This window comes from Melospiza melodia, chromosome 8 (genome assembly GCF_035770615.1).
Source record: "Melospiza melodia melodia isolate bMelMel2 chromosome 8, bMelMel2.pri, whole genome shotgun sequence".
Taxonomy (NCBI): Eukaryota; Metazoa; Chordata; class Aves; order Passeriformes; family Passerellidae; genus Melospiza; species Melospiza melodia.
In genome coordinates, this window is record NC_086201.1 from 10,924,136 (window position 1) to 10,951,608 (window position 27,473).

Sequence of the window (27,473 nt, forward strand, 5' to 3'; positions counted from 1 at the left end):
AGAAGAATATCCTGAGCATCCTCAGTCTGGTTTACACCAAAGCATTGTCATGTTACATGCAACAGAGGAAATTAATTATTGTATCTCTTCCCATGGGTTAATACTGTTTGTGAATTTGTGACACATTTGACTGGTAGCATTGAAAAGTGCACATTGAAAGAGGCATTTGGATTTTGACAATGGTGTGTCAGGTGCATTGCAGTACTTTCACTTTTTGTAAATAAAAACCAAAAGCCTTTGGGATTCTTAGCAATAAAAAGCTTTGTAGCTCTTTGGGGAATTCTTCATGGTCTGAATTGCTGAATCTCCCCATTGTCTCTGAATTATCAGCCAGACAATAAAAAAATAGTTAATCCAGGGTTTATGTCAAACATGGTTATTCTGGAGTAAATGCAGTATTATACCAGCACCATACAAAGTTCTTACTCCCTCTGGGCAATGTGACTTCTGCCAGTTAGCAAGAGCATTGGTTTTGGTTCTTTAATTAAGTCTAACCCCATCTCCCCTGCTGAACGAGCAGTGGATCTGACAAGATGCTGAACTTGCTAAACTATATAAAATAAAAGCACCTGCCCTCACATGAAATTGAGGGCACTCAGTAGTTCAGAAGGTGTTCTCCTTGGTGATCCCTGGCAGATACAATCCAGCACAGCTTCATAAAGCCATTTGCTGCCAGGTGGGGCTGCATATTTGCATCAAGCTTTTCCATCAGGTGAATGCTGTTAGTTCATGTTTAGGAGCCAAGCACACACAGGGGAGACCTCCAAGAAGGAGGGTTTGTAATCAATTTCTCAATCCCAAATTATTTTTCCAGGGTCCCCACAGTATGGTGTTTGAGTAACAGAATAATTTCCTAGCTATTAAGTGCCTGAAAATCAGCAGTAATTAACTTAGCACAAGTTCTTCTCTTCCTCTCCCTCCTCTTTGCACAAAAAAACAAACAAACCCCCTTTCTCAGCAGAGGAAATGCAGATGGAAGCAGTCTCTCCTGCCTTAGTGCAGTCATGTACAGATTACATCTTTTTCCCCCTTTCGGTTCTGTGAATAACATAATTGCTTTGTTATCCCTCAGGGGATTTGTAATATTAACATTGGTTAATGACATTAATTCAAGTTTTTACCATTAATAAAATGGCATTGCTTAAAATTAAGCATTACATTTCAATTAGTAGTCCATCAAAGACTTTAATAGTCTGGAGCATTAAAGTGATATTTTTTTAAATTTCTTATTAATTTTTTATTGTATCATGCTAATTTCCAAAGAGTGATTGAAAGCCCAGCTGATCCAATGAACGACCCTATCTGCCATGTTTCTTGAAGGAACTTCTTTCTTTTATGACATTATGCAAAAAGGTCACATTTCCACAAAGCAGGAATCTGTTTCAGTCACCTCCTGAATTCATTATCTTCCTTTTTACTTTTTAACATGAGGCACATGATATACAGGCACCCCAGGTGGACATGTTTAAATTAATCTAGTAATAATTGATTCAGAAGAGATTTGGAGGACAGAATTTGCATAAAAGCCATAATGAGAGCAACTCCTCCAAGGCCAGACTGAACAGCTAAGTCCCTGAATAGCTTACATCTCCTAAACTAATTTGGTTATATATGCAGGAATGAAGGTGTGGGGGCTGGAGCACCATGTGATTGGAATTCATTACAAATAATTCATCTTCTCTAGGAAGGCTGGCCTCAGAGTGTATTAAAATTATATCAGCTCCCAAATGCTTGCTCAGACCCTGCCTCTGGAAGATGATGACGAAGTTTCTGTCTGAGGGATTGTTTGGGTATTTTAAAGCATTTCTGAGGCTAAGAGCTGACACTCCAGGGCTGGGGTGTCCTCAGGCAGGCTGCTTCTCCTGCCTGGTGGGAAAATATTCAGATACTCAATCTTGGCCGGACATCTCATGGTCAAAAACATAAGTGCAGAGGAGGATCCCAGCTTTCAGTCTCAGATATTCTTCCCTTCAGTTCCAGAATGGAATTTCTTAGCTAAGTTGTAGATCATTGGATTTGCATTAAATCCTGGATCCCTGTGATGTCTTTGGGAATTTAGGGAGTCCCACTGCAGGATGGGGACTCTGTACTGTTTAGTTAAAGTAAATCTGCAGACAGAGAAAATTACAACTGTTCAGTCCATTAAAAGAAAGCAGTCAAGGCCTTTTTGAAGGTCAGCTGTCCTGCTTGACTTTGCCTTTGCCTAAATACTCTTTTAGAGAAAAGCTCTAAAAGGATGTCTCCGTGACCCAGCATAGTAATGCCTGTGTTCTGAAGCTGGTGAGCTTCAGTTAGCAGGTAACACAGTACCACGCTCCTGGTATCAGAGAAGTTGCATAGCGTGTGTGGAAGGAGGGGGAAATTCAGCTCTGTCTTTTCAGAAACTGTTGATCACCATATATTTTTCATGGGAAAACTGATGTCACTGTTGTTTTCAGCAGATAGGGAATCAGTCCCATTTTGTTTACACACAGCAGTCGGTAATACTCTGTCATTTGTGAGCTGTGTATGTTCTTCAGTGCTGCCCTGCAGCCAAGAGGATCTGGGAAGAGCAGATCCTGCTTTTCAGAGTCCCAAATACAGTGCAAGAGTTGGGGTAGAGCAAAGCAGCCCTGCTGCTCCAGTGAGGGGAGCAGTTAACAGAGCTCAACTGGTACCTGCTGTTGCAAGAGGTATGAGAAGAGCTGAGCACTGCAGGAGAAAAAAAGACTCTGGCTGACAATTATTGTTTTGTCTGTTCACATTTGGGGCATATAGAGGCTGGCTGAATGCTTTCTAGCCAAAGGTTTCTGTATGATAAATGATGCCGTGCTGTGCCAAAAAGACAATGCAGCAAAATACATTCTTGTTTCCAAACAGGCTGAAACTTGGAGTTGTGCTACAGGGATGCTTTATGCTTCTTCTCCTAGAGTCAAAATTAAACCATGAGTATGTGTTATGTGGCACTGGGTAATCACAAATCTTTGACAAAACAAACAAGCTCTGGTTTCTCTCTCCTGCATGGGCAAGCATTAAAAGAAAATGTTCTTCTCATCCTGTTTTTCCAACATAGCAGTGGAGGAAGGAGCTGCAGGGAGGGATGAGTTGGGTTTGCAATGTGCAACAACTGTCTTTGACTCTGGCAGTGTCAGAGGTTTTAACAGGAAAAACAAGCCTCTGGAAAAGGCCAGCCCATATGTTATGGCTGACTCTCAGGCGGGAGGTTTGTTGGTGTGATGATTTCATGGCTTGGTGTTTGTCTTCTGGACACTTGAATTGTGGGATTGCTTTAGGTCAGAGGAAAATCAAGTGGTTTATTGTTTTTGTGTTTGCTTTTTTGTTTTTTTTTTTTTTTTTTTTTAGATTTCTGCTTTCTGTTGTTTTCCCAGCTCTGTGGACACAGGGCACCACAGTGACTGCTACATAGTTTATCAGGATTGCTTATCTTCAGGGCACAATCTGGGGATTGTACTTGTCCCCAGATTGCCGTCGCAGTGTTGAAGAGAGAAACTTTGTGAGTCACTAACCTGTGTCAGGTCTAACATAATTTGAAACTATTGTCACTAACTTCCTTACTAAGCATTCCAAGGGATGTCTGCAATAGACCCTATAATTAGAGCTGAATAAAAAAATTGTGTCAGTAAAACATTGGTTAATACTTTCGTAAGTCAAAAAATTCAATAGCATTTATGGTTTTCATATTAAACTGTGAGACAAAGGATAAGCCCATACCAAAAGCATTTTGAAAAGTCAGGAGGGATTAATTCTTCTTTCTGTCTCTGTCTGAAACTGTCTGCAGATACTAGTGACTGAGTGACAAATCTGTGTCCTGCCTCAGTTTCCAGCATTGTGTCCTCACAGCTGCAGTGGGGAGGTCTGTGAGCAGGAGCCCCACATGTCTGGAAATCACTGCAAATAGAGGATTGTCTCCAGGCTGTCAAGTACAAGTGTGTTGGAATGACAGTGGCTGTGCAGTGTGGTCCTGGGGACTGTGGTTCTGCTAATTTCACATTTACAAGCCAACTACATTGTGTAGGGGAGTAACTTGAAAAAAATCTGCTGTGTTGGTGTTTCTGTAACAGCTACAGGCTTAAGGCATCAGGCTGTGGGTTGAGTACCAAACCTCAAGCCAGAAAGAACTCTTGCAGCCAGGTGATGATTTGCGGTAAGTGTGATACTTGCAGTATATAAACAGCATGTCTGGTACCTTGGATTTACAGCCCCCATGCAGGGGATTCCAAATCACATGTTCAGTGAGAAAGGTGACTTCTCTGCAAGGGATGCTGAGCCCTGTGCACATTCACCTGCTGCAGGCAGGGCCTCTGGAATAGTTATTCCTGCTATTGCTGCTGTCCCATGAGCCCTGGGACACTCTTCCTCTTTTTGGCTGAGGATCTGGAGACTTTGACAGGGAGTCAGGGTCTCCTGATTCTGGAGCTAGGCTCCAGTAAACGTTGAGTCTGAGCTGCAGTTGTGCTCAGTACCATAGCATCCATTACATTCTGCTGTTGTGTTAGGCTTTGCCTTCATCTCCATGTTTCACAGATGGAACACATAAAAATAATTCCATAGCCAGTACAGGTCCGGGAATTACCAAAATTTGGTAATTCTTTGACAAAATTGTGACATCTCTCAGAGAGGCCATTCTGTGAATAGTAAATAGCAGATATTTCCATCCCCCCTGTAGAGGCACTTTTCTAGAAAACAGTGGCAGCACACCACCAGGGAGATATATGAGTGTGAGCCTTCATTGCCAAATACAATCTTTGAATAAACACACGACTTCAGACTCCAAGGCACCTTTTCTCAAGTGCTAAATTCATACCCCAAACAAATGCTAACAAAGCCTCTCATGTCTTTATGTTAAATGTAGCCTGTAAAAAGAAGATCTAGAGCTCTCTGGGGAGCCTCTTGAAGCACTTGGGGACACACTCGATGTGTGGTCAGGTTAGCACTACTCAGAAGCAAGTCTGAGTGTCAGCAGAGCAGGTATTTATTTATGCTCACTGGATTTGGCAGGAGCCCAGAGGTACAGTATATTTTGTGCTGTTACACAGACTTTTATTGTTGAATCAGCCTTATTTAATGGAATCTCTCTATAATAGGGTCTTGTTTTGGAGTGCTTCCTCTACAGGTGAGGAAACAGCTCTGTTTCCAGGACCTTGTGGCAGTGGAGTGCACTACTAAGGCCCAGTAACCAAGTGGTGGCTGATGGTTTGCTGAGGGCCCACACCAGTCCATAGAGAAGTGGCCTGACAACAACCAATTCATTTTGTGCTAAACCATTATTAAGAATTTTGTCTCTGTTGCCTATTCTGAATGAAAATATCCCATTGCATTTTGTGGGCTTGGTTTTGGACCATGACCAGTCCTGGGTGGCTTTGATCAGCAATCAGAAAGAGCCCTAGAAATAAAAGGCCCCCAAGTGCCCTGTCAATTTTTTGTGGAATGTAGTCCTAAGAACATCAAAGTATAGACTATTACAATTTAGCTCCACTATAGGATTCATGAGCCATGAACCAAAGAGTACATTAGGAAAAACTGATTTCTCCCTTGCAAAGAGTTACCTGAATTATTTATACAGATCTAGATAACAGAAGAGTTTCAATGAATTGACCTGTGTTGCAATATCTTGATTGTTTTATTCCTGATACAAAACCCACTGTGATACTGCCAGTGGTGTCCTGCAGACTCCCTGAGGCAGGAGCTGTGAGAGGGGTCAGCATGGAGTTCAAGCTTCTGCTCTGCCACAAGACAGTATATTGCCTGCACACACTTGTGATGCACCCTGCTGCTGAATTGCAGGGGGGTGTGAAGATAACCCTTGGATTATATGTGTGAAAATGTGACTTTGTCTTCCTGGGGTGTTGTAAGAGGAAGATCAATGTGAGACTCATAGAAGATGTTGCAGTTGAGGCCATGGGAAGCCCTGAACAAGGTGGGTACACACAAGCCTGGTGACAGCCAGAGCAAGGCCTTTGGCATATAAACTGCCATGAAATCCAAAGTGAGCTCACCAATTCTTCTGAAGACTGTAGGGTGGTTTAATTAAAAGCAAAACAAGATCTCTTCACAGATTCTCATCTCAGCCAGAGTTTGACCATTTCCATAGATTTGCCTCACAAAGTAAGTAAGTGAAAGAAGCTCAGTATCCACAAGTCCAGTCTAACAGTGCATATGAGATTTGACCTCTGGACATGAAGTGCAGCATGGCATGTTTTGGCTGTAAGACAGATCCATGGGCACAGCTGAGGGCTGAGTGTGTGCATGTGGCCAGGGGCAGAGGGAAATCTGTGCTTTTTCTTCGATAGTGTGGAATGGCCCTTGGAGCCAGTTGGGTGGGATGGATTCCAGCTGGAGAGGGAGGGAAGCGTGAGGAGCATCAGATGAATAAAGGACCATAGTTTTGTTGGTCTTGGAGCTGTTTTCTAGGGCAGAGCTGCCTGTGCCAGCCTGTCATAGCCACATTTCTGAGCTGTCTTTCTTTACAATGTTTATATTTATTTCCCTTATTCTTCCAATACTTTTTTGAATACTTTAATGTCCACATCTTTCCATTGCACCTCTTCCCTCTGCTATCCCAGTCTAATAAAACCATAACTGTGGCAATCACAAAAGATCCTGAACAGAAGAATTAAAGCTTTTGCAGGAGGTTCCTTTTTTAGTCTTTTTTAAAGGCATGTCTTTCCTTTAAAATGAAAGATGAAGCATTTTCTTTTATCCTTTAACTTTACTGTCACATTTTATTAAGTCAAAATGATAGTTACAGTCAGAGGAAAGCAGGATATGAATTCCTGGTACAGCCATTTTTAAAGTGTGCTTTGTTTTAAAGCCCTGAAGATTGATTGAAGGTATTTTTCTTTTAGACACAAAGCTTTAGTCAAAAGGGGCCTGATCTGATTTACCCTCTGTAAATCAGGATTAGTTCCTGTGAAATCAATGGAGTTGCAATGATACAATACGGGGTGAGTTGGAAAAGACTCATGCCCTGGCAATAAATAAGGGAGGGACTGTGGGCGATCCCCTGAACGCTGCCCTTGCACTGGGGTGAAGCCACAAGGCAAAGCAGAATTATACCCTGTCCCTCTGGGCTGCCATGGAATGTCCTGGCTGGGAGGTGGGCAGGCAGAAGGGGTTTGTGCTGACACAGGCACTGGGGGTGCAAATCTCAGCTTTGGAGGTGCTCTGAGTGTGCAGACCTCGTGCCTTTCCCAGATGGAGCAGCTCTTTGCACATCCCCTGCCACTGCCACTACAGGCAGGGAGGCCAGTGAGCTGAGATAGCCTGATTTAAGAGACAAGAGGATGGTGGCAGAAGTGGTGCTCTATAAAATATCTGACTGTGGAGCAAATGTCACCAAATCTAATGTAGCCTGAATTTATCGACCTTCTTCAGTCAGAGGGCTGTAGGGATTCACTGGGTGGAGTAGAAAAGGGGAGAAAGTTGCCCCATCACTGGCCCTTGGGGCTTTGCAGAGGCTCAGAGGACAGCTTTCATAAGGGACAAGGCAGATAAACTTGGACAGATAATATTTTTGGACATTTTTATCTCTTTTTAATGTGTCTGCATTGAACCAGGGAGAAGAGTAGCCAAGGTGGTAACTCGCATCAAGATGAGCAAATAAAGAATTGAAATGATGTGTCCTGTCTGAGATTTCAGTTTAACCAGGGATTTGAGCTCTTGTCTCTCATCTGCAGTGAAACCTTGACAACTGGTTTCTTGAGCCCTAAGCCATTCTGAGCAGACAGTCTAATAAGAACAGCTCTTTTTATAGCATTTAACTGTATCTAAATGGCTTAAGGCCAGGGCAAGTTCCAGCACTGCAAAGCACCATACTCTGGGCTGTGCTTGGGATGTGCAGCATTTTAGCAGTCTGGATGGAGACTGGCCCTAAGAACTGATCATACTCCGGGCTTCACAGGGAAAATCTGCAGCTTGGGCAAAATGGGAGGCTTAGATTTGGCCACCTCCAGTAAAATGAAAACATTTCATTTCATTAAAACACTTCATAACTGCTGGACTCTCCCAGGCAGTTATGAGCTTGCTTTTGGCATACAGCTGACCTGTGCTTGCACATGGCACTACTTCATATTAGAAGTGTGGGGTTCTCTTTGGAAATGAATTTGCTGCAGCTGGGAATTACCAAGTTAGAGTCTTAAAATACTGAGAAAAAGTGAACAAGGAAGCCTGGGAAAGGACAGGTTGAAGGACTAAGATTTTTCAGTTTTATCCACTGTCTCAATATTGTTCAGCTCTAGGGCTCTGGCTTCTGTTGCCCTTGATCAAGCTGGCATTTCCCACTGACTCTGACTCCAGTTACACACCAGCTCAGGGCTGCACATGACACTGGTTTTCCTCAACTTTCCAGCACACAAATGTTCCACACATCTGATGAATGCAACTGGATGTAGGAGGTACAGAACACAGTGAAGGATATGAGTTTTTTACATGTTCCTTTTTCACCTTGGTTTGGTAATTTATTACTTTCTGCTTCAAGTTCAAAACCATTCTTTTCATGCACACTTTGGATTTCCCTATGACAATAAGGAAGAGAAGATGGAACTTTACCCAAATACTGGTTACAGCTTTCTAAGGAACACTGAAGTCTCTTGGACTGTGGTAAAATCTCCCAGGGAAAGTGGCAGAAATCCAGATACTTGGCACATTTTACAACTAGTCCAGACAAAACACTAGTAAATGTACTCTGCTTTGGCACAGAATAGGCTGTGGGATGCTATGAAGCTTCCCTGTATGCAACTTTTTATAATTTCATGACCATAATGAGTGTGAAACTTGAATTTACTCATCTGCTGATTGCACATGAGCATAGGACATTATCAAGTGTCTTTGTTTTAAGATTTTTTTTCACCTAGCTTGAGATCATTGTTTGGATGATTAGTACATGAAAATGGCCATATTGGCTCAGACTACAAGTCTGTCTAGTTTAGTACCTTCTTTCTAGGATTAGCCAGTAATGGCTGCACTGGGAGTAGTAGAGCGTGCATAAAGTGAGATTTCTATGACTGTCTTTTCCAGTTTCCAGCAAGGATATCTGACAATGAAAAAGTTCTTTTTGCCTTTTGTGCATTTCCCACAACAACCATCTCCTATCTCAGGAAAGTTTGGCTTTGACTTTAAGTGCATCTGAAAGCTATACAAAATGCATCTCCCTGGCCTTCACATCTCTGTGCTGTGCTTCATTTCTGGATTTTTACTGGAAAAAAAGGATCATTTAATCCAATGGTTGAAAATATAATGTGAAGCTTCATCATCAATAATTTTTATTACAGTGTGGCTCATACAACATGTCCATCATATGAGGTGCCACAGTACTCAGTGGTGTACACCCTGCAGTATGCTTGTGCTTAAAGCTGTGCTGGCCTTAGCTCTAAACTATTTCACATCTCTTCCTTCTGCCAGTCCCATTTCTTAATTTAACATTATATTTGCTGTGTTTTTCAAAACAGTCACCCTCCGTAGTAAAGTGCTGTAGAACCTCTTTTGGAGAGCTGGAAAGCGATTTTATATATCACTGCATAAAATCTGCATGTATATGGGGATGGAAAAAATGTGAAATGTTGTAATGTCTCACTCACACTGGTTGGGAAACCAAGTCCCTAGAACTACCCCGAGCCCTGAATGCCAATGCTATTTTCAGTCAGAGGTATGGAGCTGCTGCTGAGGACGTGCAGAATGGATGCACTGGCAACTCATCTTTATGCATGTTTAAAATCACAGAGAAATACAGTCAAGAATAAAACACAAGATCCATTTTTTCAAACCAACTGTCTCCCATTTCTGGTGTAAGCAGTCCCTTATTGCTCTTGTGATGCCTGAAGACCTTTAAAAGTTTCTTTCAACTCCTTGATGTCACAATATTGTCCTCTATATTGGAGTTTGCTCCAAGCCACAATCCTGTCATTGTGCATGAGTGCCTCATGTTACCTGCCATCAGCCTGCCCATTTTGGGTCACTGAAAGTGTTTTAGAGACTCCAAACAAAAATATAGAGGTATCAGATACTGCAGGTGTTGACTGTTACACTAACTTTATGAATAACATCTGCAGGAATTGAAAATCTCATTATGTGTGAATTTGATCAGAATTAGCTTTATCACTAGGTAAGATTTAAAGGTAGGAGGCTCTATTTGTTTGAAAACACGTGCTTGCAATAGTTGAAAAAAGTCACGTAGGAAAATATACTATGCACATCAATAAGATTAAATTTAGCAATGCAGATTTTCTTAAGCTGCAGCATCATCTTGGGGAGCTTGTGGCATGGGCTAATTAATCCTCCATCCTCTGCCTCAGGCCTGGTAGGCCTGGGAGAATTTTTAGAGCTGTGGCTTTACTGCTACTGTTGTTAAAAATGCTCACGTAGAAAAGGCATGACTTTCCTCTCTCCTCGCCTGAGAGTGGATGCTCCTCCTCTTGAGCTCTGCCTCAGCTCTTGTGACTGGGAGCTATAGCATCCCATAATAATGAAGGCAATCAACTCACTTCTCACCATTTCCCCCTTCAGATTATTCTAACTTTTATGTTACCTCAATTAGCACTTTCCTGGCAAGACCTTTATACTGGCTTGTTTTGTTTCAAGACAATTTAAGCAGCAGTGGTCAGATGTATGAATCACACGTTAGAACAGAGTTTTCATGGTGACCGATGTTGGCCTTTCCTTAGCACTGTCTTGAATTTAGCAGGGAATTTACTATGGACACATTTTGAAATTGAGGAGGGAGTTGTCCACACTGGGGGAAACATTTACACCTGGGATAGTTGAAATTTCATGTCGTCGGAGCCAGCCATTGCAGACCAGGTGCTTTATAAGACACAGACCCCAAGGGTACACAGAGATAGGTGTTTAGGGAGCTGTGCACTTCCCTTCTTTATGGTTGTAAATTGGGGTGGGTTTTTTTATTTTTTATTTTTGTTGGTTTGGTTTGGTTTTTTGTGCTGTTTGTGGAATATTACCTTACATACTTAAGCACAAGTAGGGTTGGTAGGAAAGGGGAGCTCCACCCTTCCCCATGTTACACACTCTGGACAAGCATTTGCCTTTCTGAAAGTGGAACCTTTCTGAAAGAGGAATTATTTGTATTTCAGGTATCCTCCGTGGGCCTGTCTTGGAAGCTAGATCTGCAGCCGCCCTTCAGTCATGATTGTTTCAAGATTAAAGGCCATTTCCCTGTCATTGCCAAGCCTTTTTCTTCTTGCTTTTCATCTCTCAGCATCACAGAATGCACCTGAATACACTGAAGCTGAACATCAGCAATGTGTTAGGAAAGAACACCCCACAATTGCTTTTGAAGGTAAGAGCTTCTATTCCTGTTCCAGATTCCAACTGGAAGATCTATTTAGGTTTAGTCTGTGCTGTTTTTCCTTACAACTCTGATCCACAGGCCAGGGGAAGTGGCCTGACGAATCCTTTTCCCTTTGATGCTTTACAGTGTTTTAATTCTGAGGTTTCACAGCAGTCACTTAATCCAGGCCATTTTGGGACTACTGGTCTAAGAATCTCAATTTTCTACTCTGTTACAGGCCCCTGTAATCTTGTGCCATGCTGAAAGTGTGTTTCAGTTTCCTTTTCTCTAACTGGTTTCAATAATGCCTCACCTGGCTTGCTGGAGCCAGACACTTGATAAGTGAAATGTGATAGAGAATTTGGACACGCTTGAATGCAAGAGAAATGAGTTGATTTAAAATTGCAGGGAGTGGCTGTGCTTTTGTTTGTAGCATTCCTGGTTTGGTTTGGTTTTGTTATGTATTTGTCACCTGGACTAGTAGTTTTTCTGTCCTTCATCTGAGCATTTAACTTGAATGTGAGAGGGAGCCTTTGTGTTGCAATGGCCAATTCTTTTCCTGTTCTTTTGAAGCGTGGGACTTCTCTTGTCCTTATCCACTCAGATTTTCCAGGAACGTTCATGTCATGTACACCTCAATTGTTGTCTGGATAATCTGTCCACTTATCCACAGCTAGATTTTTATATTGGTACCACTATTATTTGAAAATTCACTCCAGACTAGTGTTCAACTCAGTGTGCCAGCATCAGCAGCTGCTGAGTCTCCTTGCTAAAAATGGTTTCCTCCGAAATGTTGGAATATCGATTGTGGCTCCCATTTCAGACTTTGCAATGCATCTCCAGTTACATTCTTTGCTAAAGGCAATTGAGTACCTTGCAATGTGTCTCTAGTTAGGTTCTTTGCTAAAGGCAATTCAGTTGTGGTTTTGTGACCTTTGAGATAGGGTTTCCAGGAAGAAAGTAGTCCAAAGCTTCCTTGCTGACCTTTCAGGGTTCTTCTAGAGAGCTTTACTATTCTTCACAGAGGAGGAAACTCTTGTCTCTTAATTTGGAAAGTTTAAGGGATTTCTTGTCTGTTTTCCATTATCCATGCCTTAAAGGTTTAAGTAGATTAAAATAAATTAGCAGAATCTTTGAGCCTATATGATACAGCACTGTCTCTAACCTTGGTCTGGCAAATAAACCTTGATTTTAGTTGCTAAATAAATCTAACCATCTGTTTTAAGTGGGGAGGGCCAAAAGGAGAAGCCCTTGCTATTACAAAACAGTGAAATTCAATTCAGTAAATAAAAAAGTTATTAAAATATTTAGGTACAGAAAACAGAGAAAGTGTTGCTCTCTCTATTAACCAGGAGCACCAAACTTTGAGTTTAGAGGATGTGCCTCAGCAATCCTGCACTGAGGTAAATCATTCTGCAGGGAATATTAAAAGCCCCAATTCCTGAAGTTGAGGAATTGGTGGGCACTCAATATGAGTGCTACTCTGCAGAATTGATGTCTGTGTAAACACACTCATAATCTGCCAGTTTGCTTTGTTTTAATAAGGCATGAATATTTCACAGGGAAAAAAAATCTGTCCTCCTCTTTCACTGTTCTTTTTCCCTTCCTTTTTTCAATGATAGAGGGCAAAAACTGGTGAGTTAATTAGAACCTGACAATTGTGCAAAAGAAAGATTTAAATTGCAGATACATCAAGAAAATGATCCAGATTATCATTTGAGATTCTTAAACCCAAGTTAGATTCAGAGTTATGTTTTTTTCACAGCACCTGTTTCCTTATGATTGTTCATGAAACAGTTTCATCTTGTATTTTCTGCTGCAAAGCTCAGCTGGAAAATACACTGTAGGAATTAAATTAAAGGCACCTTTTGTCCACTGCACATAAGGTCTGGTGAAGAGGGCTCACATGTCCAAAACCATATCTCAGTTCATAATCTGATTTCTCTTAAAGCTATACCCTGTTCTTATGCCAGCACATGCAGGTTTAGGCTACAAGGGTAGACAAGTAGGGGAATCTAAATTTTATGTGGTGTTCCCAGATTGCTTTGAGGATGTCTCTGCTTAACAGTGTGCCTCAGGGGCTTTCTGTGGCTCTCCAGATGCATGGACTCATGAATCAGAACCTGGTACACAATGGGAGTGTGTAATGACTGAAACAGTGACCCCAGCAGAGCCCTTCTGATGCTCCTGCTGCCAGGGGAAGGGATTATGTTACACCAGCAATTTTCTGTGGATGGGCCACAATAATAATAAGGCCTCTGACCATTCAGTCATACAGGGTACATTAATTTACTGCCAGAATGAATAGGCTAACAAAACAGTTTATGTTACAAAGGGGTTGAATAACTTCTTTTTCACAACCTTGTTGACCAGGCTTCCCATCACCAGACAAATGGGATGCCACACCGTGTTTTGTGTTCTCTAGTCTTCAGTTCCCACTTTGCTTGTGCTCAGTCTCTTTTTTTATACTTTACCCCTAGATTATATTCTTAACATCCAGTTGGATAATGTTCTTGTTGTAGAAGAATGAAGAATCCAAGTAAAACTTCTTTTCTGTCTATTTTCCCTTTATTTCCTGAGAAATTCTGTATTTTTATGTTCTTATTGTATCTCATCCACATTAGCCAATCATCTGTTTGATTGACTTTCTATCTCTTTGTCTTGCTATGAGAGTGGGTAAGAAAGATAGAACCCAGTACATGTCCTACCCATTTAAGCAGAAAGGATAATATGTATGTAAAATGCTTAATATGTATGTAAAATGCTTTTACTTTAGCTGTGTTCAGACCTGAAGAAATGTTTCTTTACAGACTCCATTCCCAAAATTATTTGTGCTATTACATGCGACATAGAGAAAATGGCCTAGACAAGTCAAGGGGCATGCATTCTGGTTCTAGATGTACACGCTTTAAATTCTAAAGATAACATTGCTCTGCCAGGACAGATGTGGGCGGGGAGGGAACATGAGCTGAATGGTTTATCCTCACAGCCTGCATGGAGATCCTGAGGGACACAACAGGAATTTTGTGCTGCAAGCACTGTCCTGTGTGTTTGCACAGTACCAAACTATCACAACAGTGCCCCAGTTTCCCTGGGGCTTATAAATGGTGCTCATTGTACAGTTCCAGCAATAATAACATACCCAGTTTGGACTTTTCATAATTAGATTGTTCTACTCTGTGCTTATAGGAAATCCAGTTAAAGTTTGATTTCCCTTGTTAGATCAATAAGAAAATGATCTTCTACTTCCCAGGAGGCTGTTTCTGGGTCTTACTACCTATTTGACTGTTAGTGGGTAGCTACATTAGGGATGTTGCATGCTTGTTTGTTTTTCAGTGAGTTGAGAATTTGGTGAAACGAGTCAAGTGTATTCTTAGTGCATCCCTTTTTATTTATACATGCGTGTACACATGCTTCCAAGTCCCATTTCACAAAACAGTTTGTCATTCCAGCACAGCTCCCCTGTGGTCCACTCTTGTAAGCCAAACACCAGAGAATTTGTTTCTACTTCTTGTCAATCATGTTCATATTTCTTGTTTTTTCTGTATGGGTTTTACTGTCAGTAGATCAGTGCCTGCATTTCCAATTGGGCAGTGCCTGTGTCCTACTGTCCTGGTTGCCAGCAGTATAATTCATTGTTGTACAGCTCTTTCTTGGATATAAAACACTCTTGCTATTCCTTAAAGACATTTGGAGCTCCTTTGTAACGTGCCTTTTGGGAAAACCAGAAACATCTTCCATGTTATATCTTCCTTCCTATATAAGGTTTGTTATTTCAAGAGCCAGAGCCATGAGGGATGTGCACTCATGTTTGTAATGGCAGCAGAGTGTTTGGCTTCATCTTGTTTACCAAGTGCTTAAAACTTTGCAAACTCATCGGTGTTATGTGAATCATTCGGATGTTCACAACTTCACTGGAAATGAGTTGTAGACAGGTTTCCACTTGCAGTTCTTTCCATTATTTTTTCTTAATAATTTCATCCAGTAAATCAGTATGCTCAGGAAAAAGTATGATAACTTCACAGGTTTTTCTCTGTTCTGTCTCTCAGGACTTTCCCCCCTGGGTCATGGCAGTTAGGGTAAGCTGGAAGAACATAATTTGTCCCTGCTTTAATAATTGCAGCCTTTCTTCATCCGTAAAAACCCTTCAGCTGATCTCATATGGAGGCACAGGACAGAGGGGGACTCAGTTAAATAGCTTAGGTCTCCTCAGGACTGCAAACCTCAGCTTTGCAGACTGTACCATCATGGCCAGTGTGAGTTCTCAATGTGTGGCATGTGATCCATTGTCTAATCCTCAATCTCTCCTAGATGCAGACAAGTTGCTCTGTCTGTTGCCTCAGGTTTTCAAAGTGATTTAGTTTGGGAGTGTTTAAATCTGGGAGTTTACTTCAGACTGTCTGTAATTATTACCTCCTACCAGATAAATGTGATTCAGGTGACTTGAATGTAGCTTGCTATGCATTTTCTCAATATTTTATTTCTTTAAACAACATTTTATAGAAATGTGTCCAGCTTCAAACACTGAAACCTGTGGGGAGCAGCTAAATGTTTTCTTGTATTGAAAGCAAAAGCTATTTTAACTTTGTGGGCTGAAGGATAATAAGGTATGATTTATTTGTGTAGAAAGTTCTTGACATTTCACCAAACACTCCCACTGTTGTTGAATTGGTCACTAATACATTATTGCCTTTACTGTATACTGATGGGAAAAAAGCACATTAGCATTCATCAACTCCAAAGGCCAGCTGGGAAAGCCCCATAGGAAATTCTGGTCAAGATACACACTTTTCTCAAGCAAGTGATATTTTGACAATCCAAACCAAAATTTTAGTTAAAGAAGGATGAAGATTGTGAGGTGAAGTATTAAAGGTGTATGTGAGCATTAAGGGAAGGCACAATACATTATGGGAGAATTGTCTTCTAGCTCATAGCCTTGCTGCTCTTGGTTCTCCATGCAGGGAGCCCAAACATTAACTAATGGTGGAGCTTCAACTGGAAACTAGTGGCATCCTGTGGGTGCTTCTGAATATTTGACCTTCAGTGCATTTCAGTATGGATTTTGTTTCCATTAAGCAAGGCTTGTAGCAATTTTACTTTTAATCTTGAAAAACAGAACTCTGGCAAATGGAAACTAGAACTATCTTATTTAGATTTGATTTAGAATTTGTTTGAAAATTATGACTGATAAAGCCATAAATATACAGTCGTTAGGGAAATAATTGCTCTCAGCAAAACTTCAGAAAAATACACCTAACTGCTCTCAATATATTTTTTATTCCAAAATAATAATTGTAACAGTAATTATGCTAGTTCTTTAAGACTTCCTCATTAATGATGTCCAAGGCACTTCACAAATAATAGCAATGAGATTTGATTGAAAAAATTACTCAGTGCGCTGTTTCTTGGGACCTCAGGAAGAAAGGGAGGGTTGGAAGAATGCCTTTCATTCAGAAAATGCTTTAGATGGAATGAATCATGAGAAGCAGGAGAGAAAAGGAAGATTTTGCAGTGAAGATTCAGAAGTGATCAAGTAACTTAACATATGGGAGTGAGGGAAGGTAAAACTCTAAAGAGGTACAACAGCTCAAGGGAAGGAGCAGCCGGTGACCATGAGTGGTGGTGTTGATGAGAGGGAGGCTTCCTCAGCAGCAGGACTGAGTAGACTCTCAGTGAGGAGGAACAGGCACTCAGGTCACCATTCTGCATGGACCAAGGCCATGAAAAACTCATGTGAGCAACAAAGTAGCTGATTGATATTTTCCAGAGGTACTGCTGGTATAATCGAGGCTAACAGCAGCATGTGCCTGGTCCTGTCTTTGGCACAGGGGCTGGATCTAGGACATAGAGATGGGCAGCCTTTTTTTGGATTTTGGGCACACATCAGAGAAAAAGAACAAAGTGGAAATCTAAAGTGAAGTGCTTATCTTCTTTTTCTGTGGTTCAGTCCAAACAAAGACATCCCTTGGAGAGACCTCATTTTCAATTTCAAATCTTACTTAATATAGTTCCCTAACTGAACAAGTTTGTGATACAGCAGTGGTACAACAGACCTCATTTATTTAGCACATCTGTTTCTGGTGACTGTTAACATAGCACATTCTCCTAAAACCTTCCATTCAAGGATGGCATTATGTTTTGATAAAGTTCCCTTAGCAATCTCATAATAAATATTCTTGTTTTATTATACAGGGTTCACCCTGGAAAGCCCACAGATAGTGTCATCTCAGTCAGGTTCTGATTATGTACTTTTCTTGAAGTCAGTGGGATTGTTTATTATTAGCCAGTTTCCAATTTAAAACACTGATTCTTATGAGAACAACCTAATTTCAAAACCCTTTCAGGAATTTACAGCTTGTGCTCTCCTTCTTTGCTCTAACTGCCTCAAGGTGGGAATTTTGTCTGCAGAAGACAAGAGTCCTCGTAGTCCCCTGCCAGCTACACAGCACAAACTGTGCATTAAACTGGGCATCTCCAGTTCAGTCTTTGGTTAGCCAGCAAGGAGGATCACCTTCTGCTTCAGATGTTCACCACAATCAGACACTTCTGCTTCTCTGGCAGATCTGGTTACCTGCAGGAAAAATTCAAGGAGAGTTTAGCCCGGCTTTCTCTGCCTTATCCTACCTCCTCACTAGTGAAAATGGTTGTCCTGAGCACCACCTCTGCTGGCACAAGTGGCTGATTTAGACATGTAGCTGTAAGGATAGTGAAAAAAATTGCCTCCAAGTGTGGAAGAGAGACTGAGGGATCCTTGAATAATGACAAAGAGGTGTTGATTTTTTTTCCCTATCGGACTGCAGTGGTTGTAGAGGCCAGGATGCAGGTTGCTTTCTTGTCTGAAGAGAGGGATTATACTGATCAGAATGTCATAGGAAGCTGCAAGTGATGCATGAGCACCCACTTTATCTTTCTCAGTGAGGGAGATTGCGTGACAGCTGCAGGACTTGTGTCAGTAAACAACAGATCACAATACTTGAACACTCTGCAACATCCTCAGGAGAACAAGAAGTCTTTGGGTTTGCTCACAGTGGGGCTGTGTGTGGCACTGCTCAGCCGAGTTTCCCCAGCGGGTGGTGGGGCACAGGGCTGTGGCCACATGTCACTGTGCAGTGCTCTGTGGGGCTGCAGCCAAGGCTCTGGGGGAGAGGAGGAAGTGTCAGGGTGGTGTTTGCTCCAGCTGGCAGCCAGCTGAGGAAAGCCAAATCTATTCTTTCCATAAAGTCCTGTGCTATGTGGGCACACACATTTGGTCCTGTAAATATCAGGCAGGACAAATGGACTCGCTTATTTCTCAAGGATGCGCATTCAGATCCACCACTCTTGCAGCACTGTGGCATCCCCTCTTGCTCTTTATTGGCCACAAGGAACACAAGTGAAGCAGAGAGGGATGAGACTGACCTCTCTGATGGAACAGAACTGCTGCACAATGTAGAAATGTGCCAAATTGGGAATGTGATTTGCTCGGTCCTTCAATACCCTTCCTTGAGGTGGCCCCAGGACAATTAACCAGCACACTGTCCCATACTGGAAATGAGCACTAGTTCCTGTTTACTATTTAGTATTTGCTTTATCTGGGATTGAATCCCTGAGTTCTTCCTCATATATTGGTGTGTTTTGCCATCTGTTCCATATTAATAATAAAAAGTAAATAAACAAGCAGTTATAATTGTACTTTTGCAAAAACTTGGTTTGGACTAAATTATTTATTCTTCATATTAAAACAATTTGGCAACATTTGTTTTAAAGAAATGATTAAAATTTAGGAAATAAAGAGTCAGAATGCTTGGTATGCAATATGCAATACTTAGTGCCTGCTGTACATCACATGCATTACAGATAATTACACCTTGATGCACCAGCCAGTATCCCTAAACCTGTTTAACAATTGGAACCACTGAGACATTAAATAGTTTCATTATTTGCTCAAGACAGAGAACTCCTGTGTCAGTGCTATTGGGCTCTTGGGACCATGTCTACATCTCCAGCTGTCATCTCTCTCTTGGGGTAGAAGAAGCTCAGCAAGATCAGTTCAGAGAGAAGTTGTAGACACTAAGGGGAAAAGGTATAAAATCATCCAGATCTTTAAATTTTACTATCTTTATTGGGATTCCTATGGTTCTGTGGAGGCAAGACTTGAGTCTTTGGTTTGGGGACGTTTTTCCTTCAGGATGATAAAAGCCAGAGCCTTTTCTTCTGTGCTGTTCTGTTCCTTGGTAGCTGAGGGATAGGAATATTTCTTCTTTTACAAGACCAAGAGAAAAAAGTCTTATTCTTTATTTTTCCCATCATCCCCTATCCACATATTCTAGGACAGTTTGGAGAGGGACATTAGCAACTCTTGCCTCTTGGACCTCATGGAAAAGGAATGGCTCACTGCAAGCTGCTATCACAGGGACTGACAGACCACTCATGGGTTAGTTCATTGCTCTTTCATTTGAGAAGGAGCTTTGTAGTTGGTCAAGACAGTAAAAATTGTTTCAGTGGGCAGGAAATGAGGTAGAAACATGTCTAGAAGGTGAAGACTGCTAGGAAAGAAAGCAGGCATGGGAGGAGAGGTGAATATGGGGTCAGAAGGGTAAACTGAACGAAACCATGAAACTGAGACAGCTGGAAGAACATCTGAGGTGGGTTTAGGTATTGAGGGGAGAGAGAAGGAAACTGCTGGTTTGGCCCATTTTGTAGGAGGGTGTGTATTCTGTCAACTGCCTTCTAAGTCCTCAGAGTTATGAGTGGAGATCAGAGATTTGAGAAGACAATGACGCTGGAAATTGCAGCAGTTGGGATGAGGACATATTTAATGTACAATTAAAGATTTCAATGGATCGGGTTTAAAGAAAGAAAGAAAGAATACCAGCAATGAGGTGGAGGTGGTGATGGGAAGACAAGACAGCAGGGTGATATGTATGTGTAGGAGGACTTCTGGGGTAAAGCCAGATTGAGTTTTTGGCCTCATAAGTAAAGTTGAGCTCTGAGTGCTGACACATTTGTTTGCTCAGCTCTGCCCGTGCAGCAAAAGATTTCTCCCTCCCCTGATAAATTTGCTAAATTGTGGAGTGGTTTTGCATTGTGGAGGCTACTCTTAAAACTCAGCATGAAGTGGGAGTAAAAGTTAATGTCCACAGTCTATTGCACTAACCTGTGGTGTGACCTACAACTGAGAGCTAAAATTTAAAATGAAGCTGATATTAAAATATGATTCATTGTCAGTCCAATAAAGATAATGCTGTAATTTCATTGGAACGTCTATGCATTCTTGGAAATGTCCACACTTGCAGCATTTGAGAAGACAGGTGATAGCATGGCTGGGTAATCATTAGCTTTCTCAGCTTTGGTTACAGCCTTGTTTGTCTTGTCTCTGATGGGTCTGGTCAGGGGCCCACACACAATGGAAACTGTGGCCTCAGTCTTAGCAGGCAACTGTCTACTTCATGGAGAGGCTCTGAACAGTGAGGATAATTGAAGCAGAGGATGGTCTGAGATGGTAGGTCTGATTCTGAAAAGGGGACATTTCATCAGTCTGTACCAAGAAGAGAGCCTGAGGCCTTTCCTTGTTTTACAATATGATTTGCATCTCTTGGTCACGGTTCAAATCCGATATTGAGAGTCCTCCAGCCTAGTGGGTGGTCTGAAATAAAAATGAGTGGTTTAATCACTATACATCATCTGTCCTGTGCCAAGGCTGAAGCAAACCAAAAGGGGATATTGTACAAGTTACAGGAGTCATGGCTGTCAGCTGAGCCTTGCCAGGAGTGCTCCAATACTCACACACAGTAATTAGGCGTGTCCTGAACTGGTAAGCTGAGTCAAGAGAACTTAAAAGAGACCATGCTGAGGTAGTAAGGGAAGCATTCAATGTGTGATCAAGTTAGCACTGCACAAAAGTAGGTCTGAGTATCTGCAGAACAGGTACTTCTTTATTGCCATTGAGTCTGACAGGTCCAAAGTGCTGTGTATGCTCTACTTCATTGCACAAACTTTTGCTATTGAATCAGCCTGTTTTACAGAGCCTTACATAAGGTATGGGATTCAGGCTATCTTTTCTGGAATGGGGACCCTCTGAATTTATCTCACAAAAGGTCTTTTTATGATCTCTTTGAAGCTTTTTCATGCAGTTCTAGGATAGGAGCATGGTTAGCCTGTGCTCATGGGTATACCCTCATTTTACACAAAGAATCCTTGGTCCTGTTCACTTTAGTTTCTTTTGCTTCAAATTGGAAATCCTCGCTGAGAATTATTTTGCAAGAGCTGTTGTTGAATAGCACTGTGGGTAGCCACACTCCATGCACCTACAATGGCTTTGCAATTTCAAGGCCTGGGCATTTAACATCTCTGCTCCTGTGTGATGTGTGCTGGACACTCAAAGCTGTTACAGCCTGCTGGGATGGGAGTGACAAGGGGCTTAAGTGAGATGAAGCAGTGAATGCTGTCCTTCAGACAGGGAACCCTCAGCTCAGTCTTTACATATTTCCTTTCTCCAAAACACAGAGTGAGGGTGAGCTGGGGAGCAGTTGCTTTTGAGGAGAGGAAGACTCAAGTATTACCAGGTTTACCATATCTTCAGAAGGTGATCCAAAACCCATCAAACACAGCGGAAAACTGCCAATGATTTGGAAAGCTTCTGTATCAGCCCCTTAAACCCAGCTCCTCAAAATTGGCTTGCTGTGCTTTGTGCAGCTGAGTAATCCTGGTCCCAGCCCTGTGCTCTCAGGAAGTCAGAGCAGAGCAGTGTGCTGGAGGCTGCAGGGACCACCCTCTGAAATGGCAGAGGGCCTCTTTTCACCCTGCCTTAGGCTTGCAGAATGGCTGAGCACCGCTGTGCCTGCAGACTTACATTTCCTTCAAAACCTTGTGTTCTTTGCAGCTGGATACCTGAGCCACCTTGAGCTGCCGAGGGACTCGCGGAGCTTTAGAGGTTCTGAATCAGATAGCTGGAGATGGATGATATTGGAAACTATTAAACTTTTGTTCATTGATTTTCATGTGGAGGAAGTGAGAGCACGGATCTTTAACCCCCTGGAAATGATTAGAGACGAGAAGCACAAAGGAGGCCTTGATGAACATTTTGCCCCTAAGCCATGTGGTTCCAAGTTTTCCATCTCCTGCTGCCGACATGCAAAGCCAGAGCCTTGGTTTTTAATTTTTCATACTGTTTTTAAACAGATACTTTTGCAAATGTAAACATACCCCAGCACTGAAGGTTTCCAGTCAAATTAAAGAGTCAGCACTGGAAAAATCAACCTTCAGAAGAAGGTCAAATACAAGCAATCTCTGGAGTTCATTGGGTCCATATGTGTAAACTTCAGCTAATATGGGGTGGACCTAGGGCAGCATTTACCTTGAAGTACTGAGTTAGTTTCAGAGTGAAGTTGAAAATGTTTTAGGGATGCCTGTGGTCTGAGCAGTAGATTTTAATGTGTTGAATGAAAAAAATTCATGTCCTGATTCTTGGTTGTAGTTGCATTCCCTCTTAACAAGAAGAAAAAAGTTTGGGAAGGAAAATGTGCCATTTGGCATTAATTCTGACGACTTGCATTTATACATTGTTATGTGGGACCATGCTGGGTTTAATAATCTCCAACTACATGCCTATAAAAGCTTAATTTTGCTATGAGGATGCATGCCTTTCAGCCTTTAATTTAATAACTGGGAAGGGTTTCTTTATAAGTTGTACCACCTGCAGTACTAATAGAAATCAAGACGGTGCCTGTTATTTCTTGGGCTTGATTGACATTTGAGCCAACTTGGAAAGATTCAAGCAAACTACTGCCTTTAATTTTTATAAAATTATTTTTACCTGTAGTTTGTCAGAGCTTGCCATTAAAAGGAAGCACTGATGAGTGTACCTCTCTGAAGTGATGAGCTTTTGCTTAGAGCAGCAGATGAAATATTCTTCCTGCTACTGCACTTTAATAGTGGGTTAGTTAGTAGGAAAGAGTCAGTAAAAGAGGAGGTAAAATGACAAGAGAAATTATGGCCTAAAAGCAGGATCCTTAAAAGGTATCATCATTATATAGCAATTCTCTAATCCTACCCCCATCACCAAGAGAAATGCCAGAAGATCTGCAGCACTCAGCCAGCTAACCTGCCTGAAAGGTGTTATTGTTGCTGGTTCTGCTACTTGGCTCAGAAATGTCTCTGCAGCTAAAGAGCTACAGAAAAAGAAGTCAGAGTCCCATTAGGAGAATGCCAGAGGTGAAACTGCAGTGCCTCCCTGGTGCTAGTACATCATTAAGGGTCCCAGAGGAGTGTAGGAGGATGCTTGAAGGTTAGAGGAGTTATTCCTTAACTCATGCCTTTTCATTGAAGAGCAGAGGAGGTACACGTGTTGTGTGTGGTTACATAGTGTGACAGGAATGCTGAGAAGAGCTGAAACCCTCCAGCCCCAGCAGCAGAGTTTTTGTTATTGTGAGGATGGAGGTCTCACTGTTGGAGGGGCCCTGGCAGTGTCCAGTTAGGCAGGGCATGGGGCCAGGCCTGAGGGTGTCCAGCTCTGTGGTGAGGGACTGTAGGAGCTGTTTTGAAACATGGTGGTGTTCAGGGCAGAGGCAGAAGCTCCATGTCAAGATCCTGCTTTGGAAAGAGATGCAGGCCATGTAGATTTCTTATATGTGTTTTCTTAAGGTTTCAATAACTTAAGAGCTTGATTAAGGGTCATCCATCCCTGGAGGGAGAAAGGACTTGAAATTGCACCACAAAAATTCCTACCTCAAAGGTTTCAAATCATTGCACATCTGTATTCCTGTGAAGCATGCCAAGACACCACAGGCCTTCGTGAGATTCCTCATCAGCATTGTCCTCTCACCCCTGTGGAAAGGGAAACTAATGCCTGCAACAAAGTGTTCAAACCTGACTGTCTTCAGTGAGACTTCTCCATTTATCCTTGGGGTTATAAAATGACAGTGGAACATGTTTTTTCAGAGCTGTCTTGAACTGGTCTGAACTGCATCATTATTGTTATGAGTCATCAGGTCATCGGCCTGTGTAGTGGTATCCTGTTGGCATGAGACCAGGAGATATTACCTTCCATGCTGAGCCTCCTGGATCTTCAACAACCAGCCCTTGAATGAGACAGGGCTACTTGTCAACAGGTCATAGAGGGATTAGAGTCATACTGATTTGGTCTCATCTGTGCCTTGCCCTCTGAGGTATTTTGTATTGTCCATATATTTTACAGGCAGAGTAGTTAACAAAATAAATTCTCAAGAGAGGTCCTCACAGTAAAGCTGGATGACTTTCTGAAAGACATATTTAAATCTATTCCCAGTTATTTTGTGCAATAAAGGTGTAAGGTGGGAAATTGAAATTCTGTGATCTGTAATATACACAAGGTCAAAGTTGGTGGTGGTATTGAAAGATAGGATGCTGTGAATGCCCTAGCATCGTGCCTGAGTGTACCCTAAAAGTAATAATTCACCTTTTTTTTTTTTTAAACATGTGGGGTTTTTTTGTTTTGTTTTGTTTTCTTACAACAGGACTTCTTGCCCTAAATTGCTCAGTTGATGTTAACAGATGTAACTTCTGAAAGAGCTTTGTCTCTCTGAGCAAAGCGTAGCCAGATCTATTGCTTTGCACTTAACCTGTACGATTGCATTTTGGACAGTTGCCTAGATGGGCAAATCCAAAGCAGTTGATAAAGTCAGTCTCAAGCCTTTGCAATTGCTCAGTCACAAAGATGCTGTGATGACACCCAACATCCCACCATGTGAAAATGAAGAAAGGATTTAGCTGATAGGCTGTGAAATGCTAGGTAAAGTGAAACATAGAAGAGAACCTAAGATCTGAAAGAGAAGGCAAAATCTGTCATTGAAGCAGCCAGGTCTTGAGTGCCGATCACTAGTATTCCCTAACTTGGTTCTTCATCATTTGGCACAACCTTCTCTTTCTGGCAGGCAGCAGTTTCCCTTTGATTAGCACAGAAGACAAAGCTGGGGAAGTGTTATGGCTGGCAGCCTCATCCCTTTACACCACTTAATCCTGACACTGAAGATGTTTCCTCAGTTTTAATTTAGTAAAATTGAGCTGCTGTTGTCTCTGAAACCAATACTGACACTCCATTGTGGATGTGAAAATAACTGCTGAGATGGCCTTGTGTTTATGTGTGGAATTTTTGCACGTTCTGACGAAAATCAGAATAAATAGAAACCCTTTAAAGAGGTTATTAATTAGCCTTCCCCTGACAGATAACTCAGTAGGAAATCCATTAGTGGATGTCTGGGTGAACTCACTGCTTCTGGAGCAGCTTTACTGTTTTCTGCTTTCTTGTTTCCATTGCAGATCTGAAGCCCTGGGTGTCGAATTTCACCTATCCAGGTGTGCATGACTTTTCTCAGCTTGCACTGGATGCCAACAGGAACCAGCTCATTGTGGGAGCAAGGTAAAGATAATATTTTGATGAGTCTAGGGTTGCTGCTCAAGCTCCTTCCCTTCAGGTTCTTGCTTCAGAGGAGAGTGCGTATCCAGCTTATGTGGCCAGTTTCCCCTCAAAAAGAAAGCTACAATTTATGTAGAGGGATTTAGACATCCAGTATAATTGCAAAGAAGAGAAAATTACTACAATTAAAAAGAAAAAAAAGATGCTATCAAAATGACTGGTTAATGAAGCAGAATGCTGGCATCTCACTCAGTATTGTGAATGTTAGAAGAGCTACAGTAAATCATTCTGTATCATCCCTCTGCCAGCACAGAATTTGACTTTATGGTTTATTTGCCATGGCAAGACTTTCACTCAGAACCAGGTTCATCTGCACACCTTTGAGTAAGTGATAGGTAAATGGTTGCTTTCTTCTCTCTTAGAATCCACTTCAGAATCTGGTAGCTTCATCTGGCTGATGTAGTCAGATCCACACCCAGTGTGTTCTGGTGCAACTCTTTCTTCTAGCCCATTGTATATAATTATAATATATTTTCCTTTATTTTTAAATATTATTTTTATTTAGGATGTCACAAGAGGAGAGGGGAAACACATAAGCACAGGCAAGGTCTTACACATTTAGAGCTACATTTGTAATGGAGAAAAGATCTATGCTTCAGTGAAATAATATATGTCAGAAGTGGTTCAGTCACAAGTCCCAACAGCAACTATTTTTTATTGCATAATAAACAGATAAGACAAGCCAAAAAAAAAAAAAAGATACTAAGCATGGGCTAACAGATCAGTTAAAGTATAGCACTTAGAACATTGTGGTATCAATCTCTGCTCTTAACAAAAATGGAGGGAGAGTGCTTTCTTCCCAGTGTATTCAGCAGTAGAGGACAGGGACATGAGGAACAGAGGTGGAAGAACTCATGGTACGAGCAAGAGAAAACAGCAAGATATGTAGCAGAAGGAGAGTTTTATGCTTCACAGAAACAAGTGAAGTGTGATTTAATATACATTTTCTGCCTGTATATGTGCAGTAAATAATAACATTTACCTTCCTGTAGCTGTTCGAATTGCCAGAGGCCCTCCTGCTTTTCATACAGAAACATTTTACTTTTCAAGCTGAGCCTTTACTTGTGCTGGGATCTTTAACCAGAAATTATTAATATTTATTACTTCAGAACAGCATTGCTTTAGGGATGGCTGTGAACAGTGCATTCTGCCAGGCAGTGCTCAGGCACGGTGCTCTGAGGAATTTGTGGTTTACATAATTGGACTGCATGGCAGGTTTCCCCACGCAGTCCCTCACCACTCCCCAAACCCCACAGCACGTCCTGGAGGGACTCCCTGCCTCCCAGAGAGTCTGTACGAACCTGGTTAGACAGGGGTACAACATCATCACAAACAGGGGAGTGACAGCAAAGCTGGCTTCCCGCTGGAGGTACACTATATTGCAGGGTATGGCCTCATGAGGAAGCAGTGACAAGTATTTATAGAATTTGCTTGGAAAAGTCAGTTTTCATGAAGCACTACCCACCTGACTGGGACACTGAACATTTCAGTGGTGCTGCACGGCTGCGCTGAGCGGTGCAGGGTACATTTAATGAAGATGTCATTTCCCAGGGTGGTTTTTTTTGGTTGGATACACATGCTTGGTGTGGAGAAAGTGGGAAGAGCTGAACCCATTTCCTCATCTCAACTCCACCCTGTGGAAGGTGACAGGGAGAGATTCTTGAAAATGGGGTGTGGATGGGGTCCTTGCTGCTGTACGGCTCTGGATGCACTGAGCTCCTGCTGGAGCTGTGCCTGAGAAATGGGAAGTAAAGCCTTTTCTGT

The 27,473-nt window shown here is 41.9% G+C and overlaps 1 protein-coding gene across 4 annotated transcripts in view; it reads left to right on the forward strand.

Annotated features, from left to right (window-relative positions):
• SEMA5B (semaphorin 5B) overlaps positions 1–27,473 on the forward strand; it is a 267,003-nt gene that overhangs the window by 122,459 nt on the left and 117,071 nt on the right. For all 4 annotated transcript variants that reach the window (XM_063161768.1, XM_063161767.1, XM_063161766.1 and 1 more), the window contains 2 exons: positions 11,082–11,287; positions 25,553–25,652. In XM_063161768.1, the coding sequence (XP_063017838.1) occupies positions 11,134–11,287; positions 25,553–25,652 (254 nt within the window). In that variant the 5' untranslated portion in view covers positions 11,082–11,133. The remainder of the gene's footprint in view (positions 1–11,081; positions 11,288–25,552; positions 25,653–27,473) is intronic.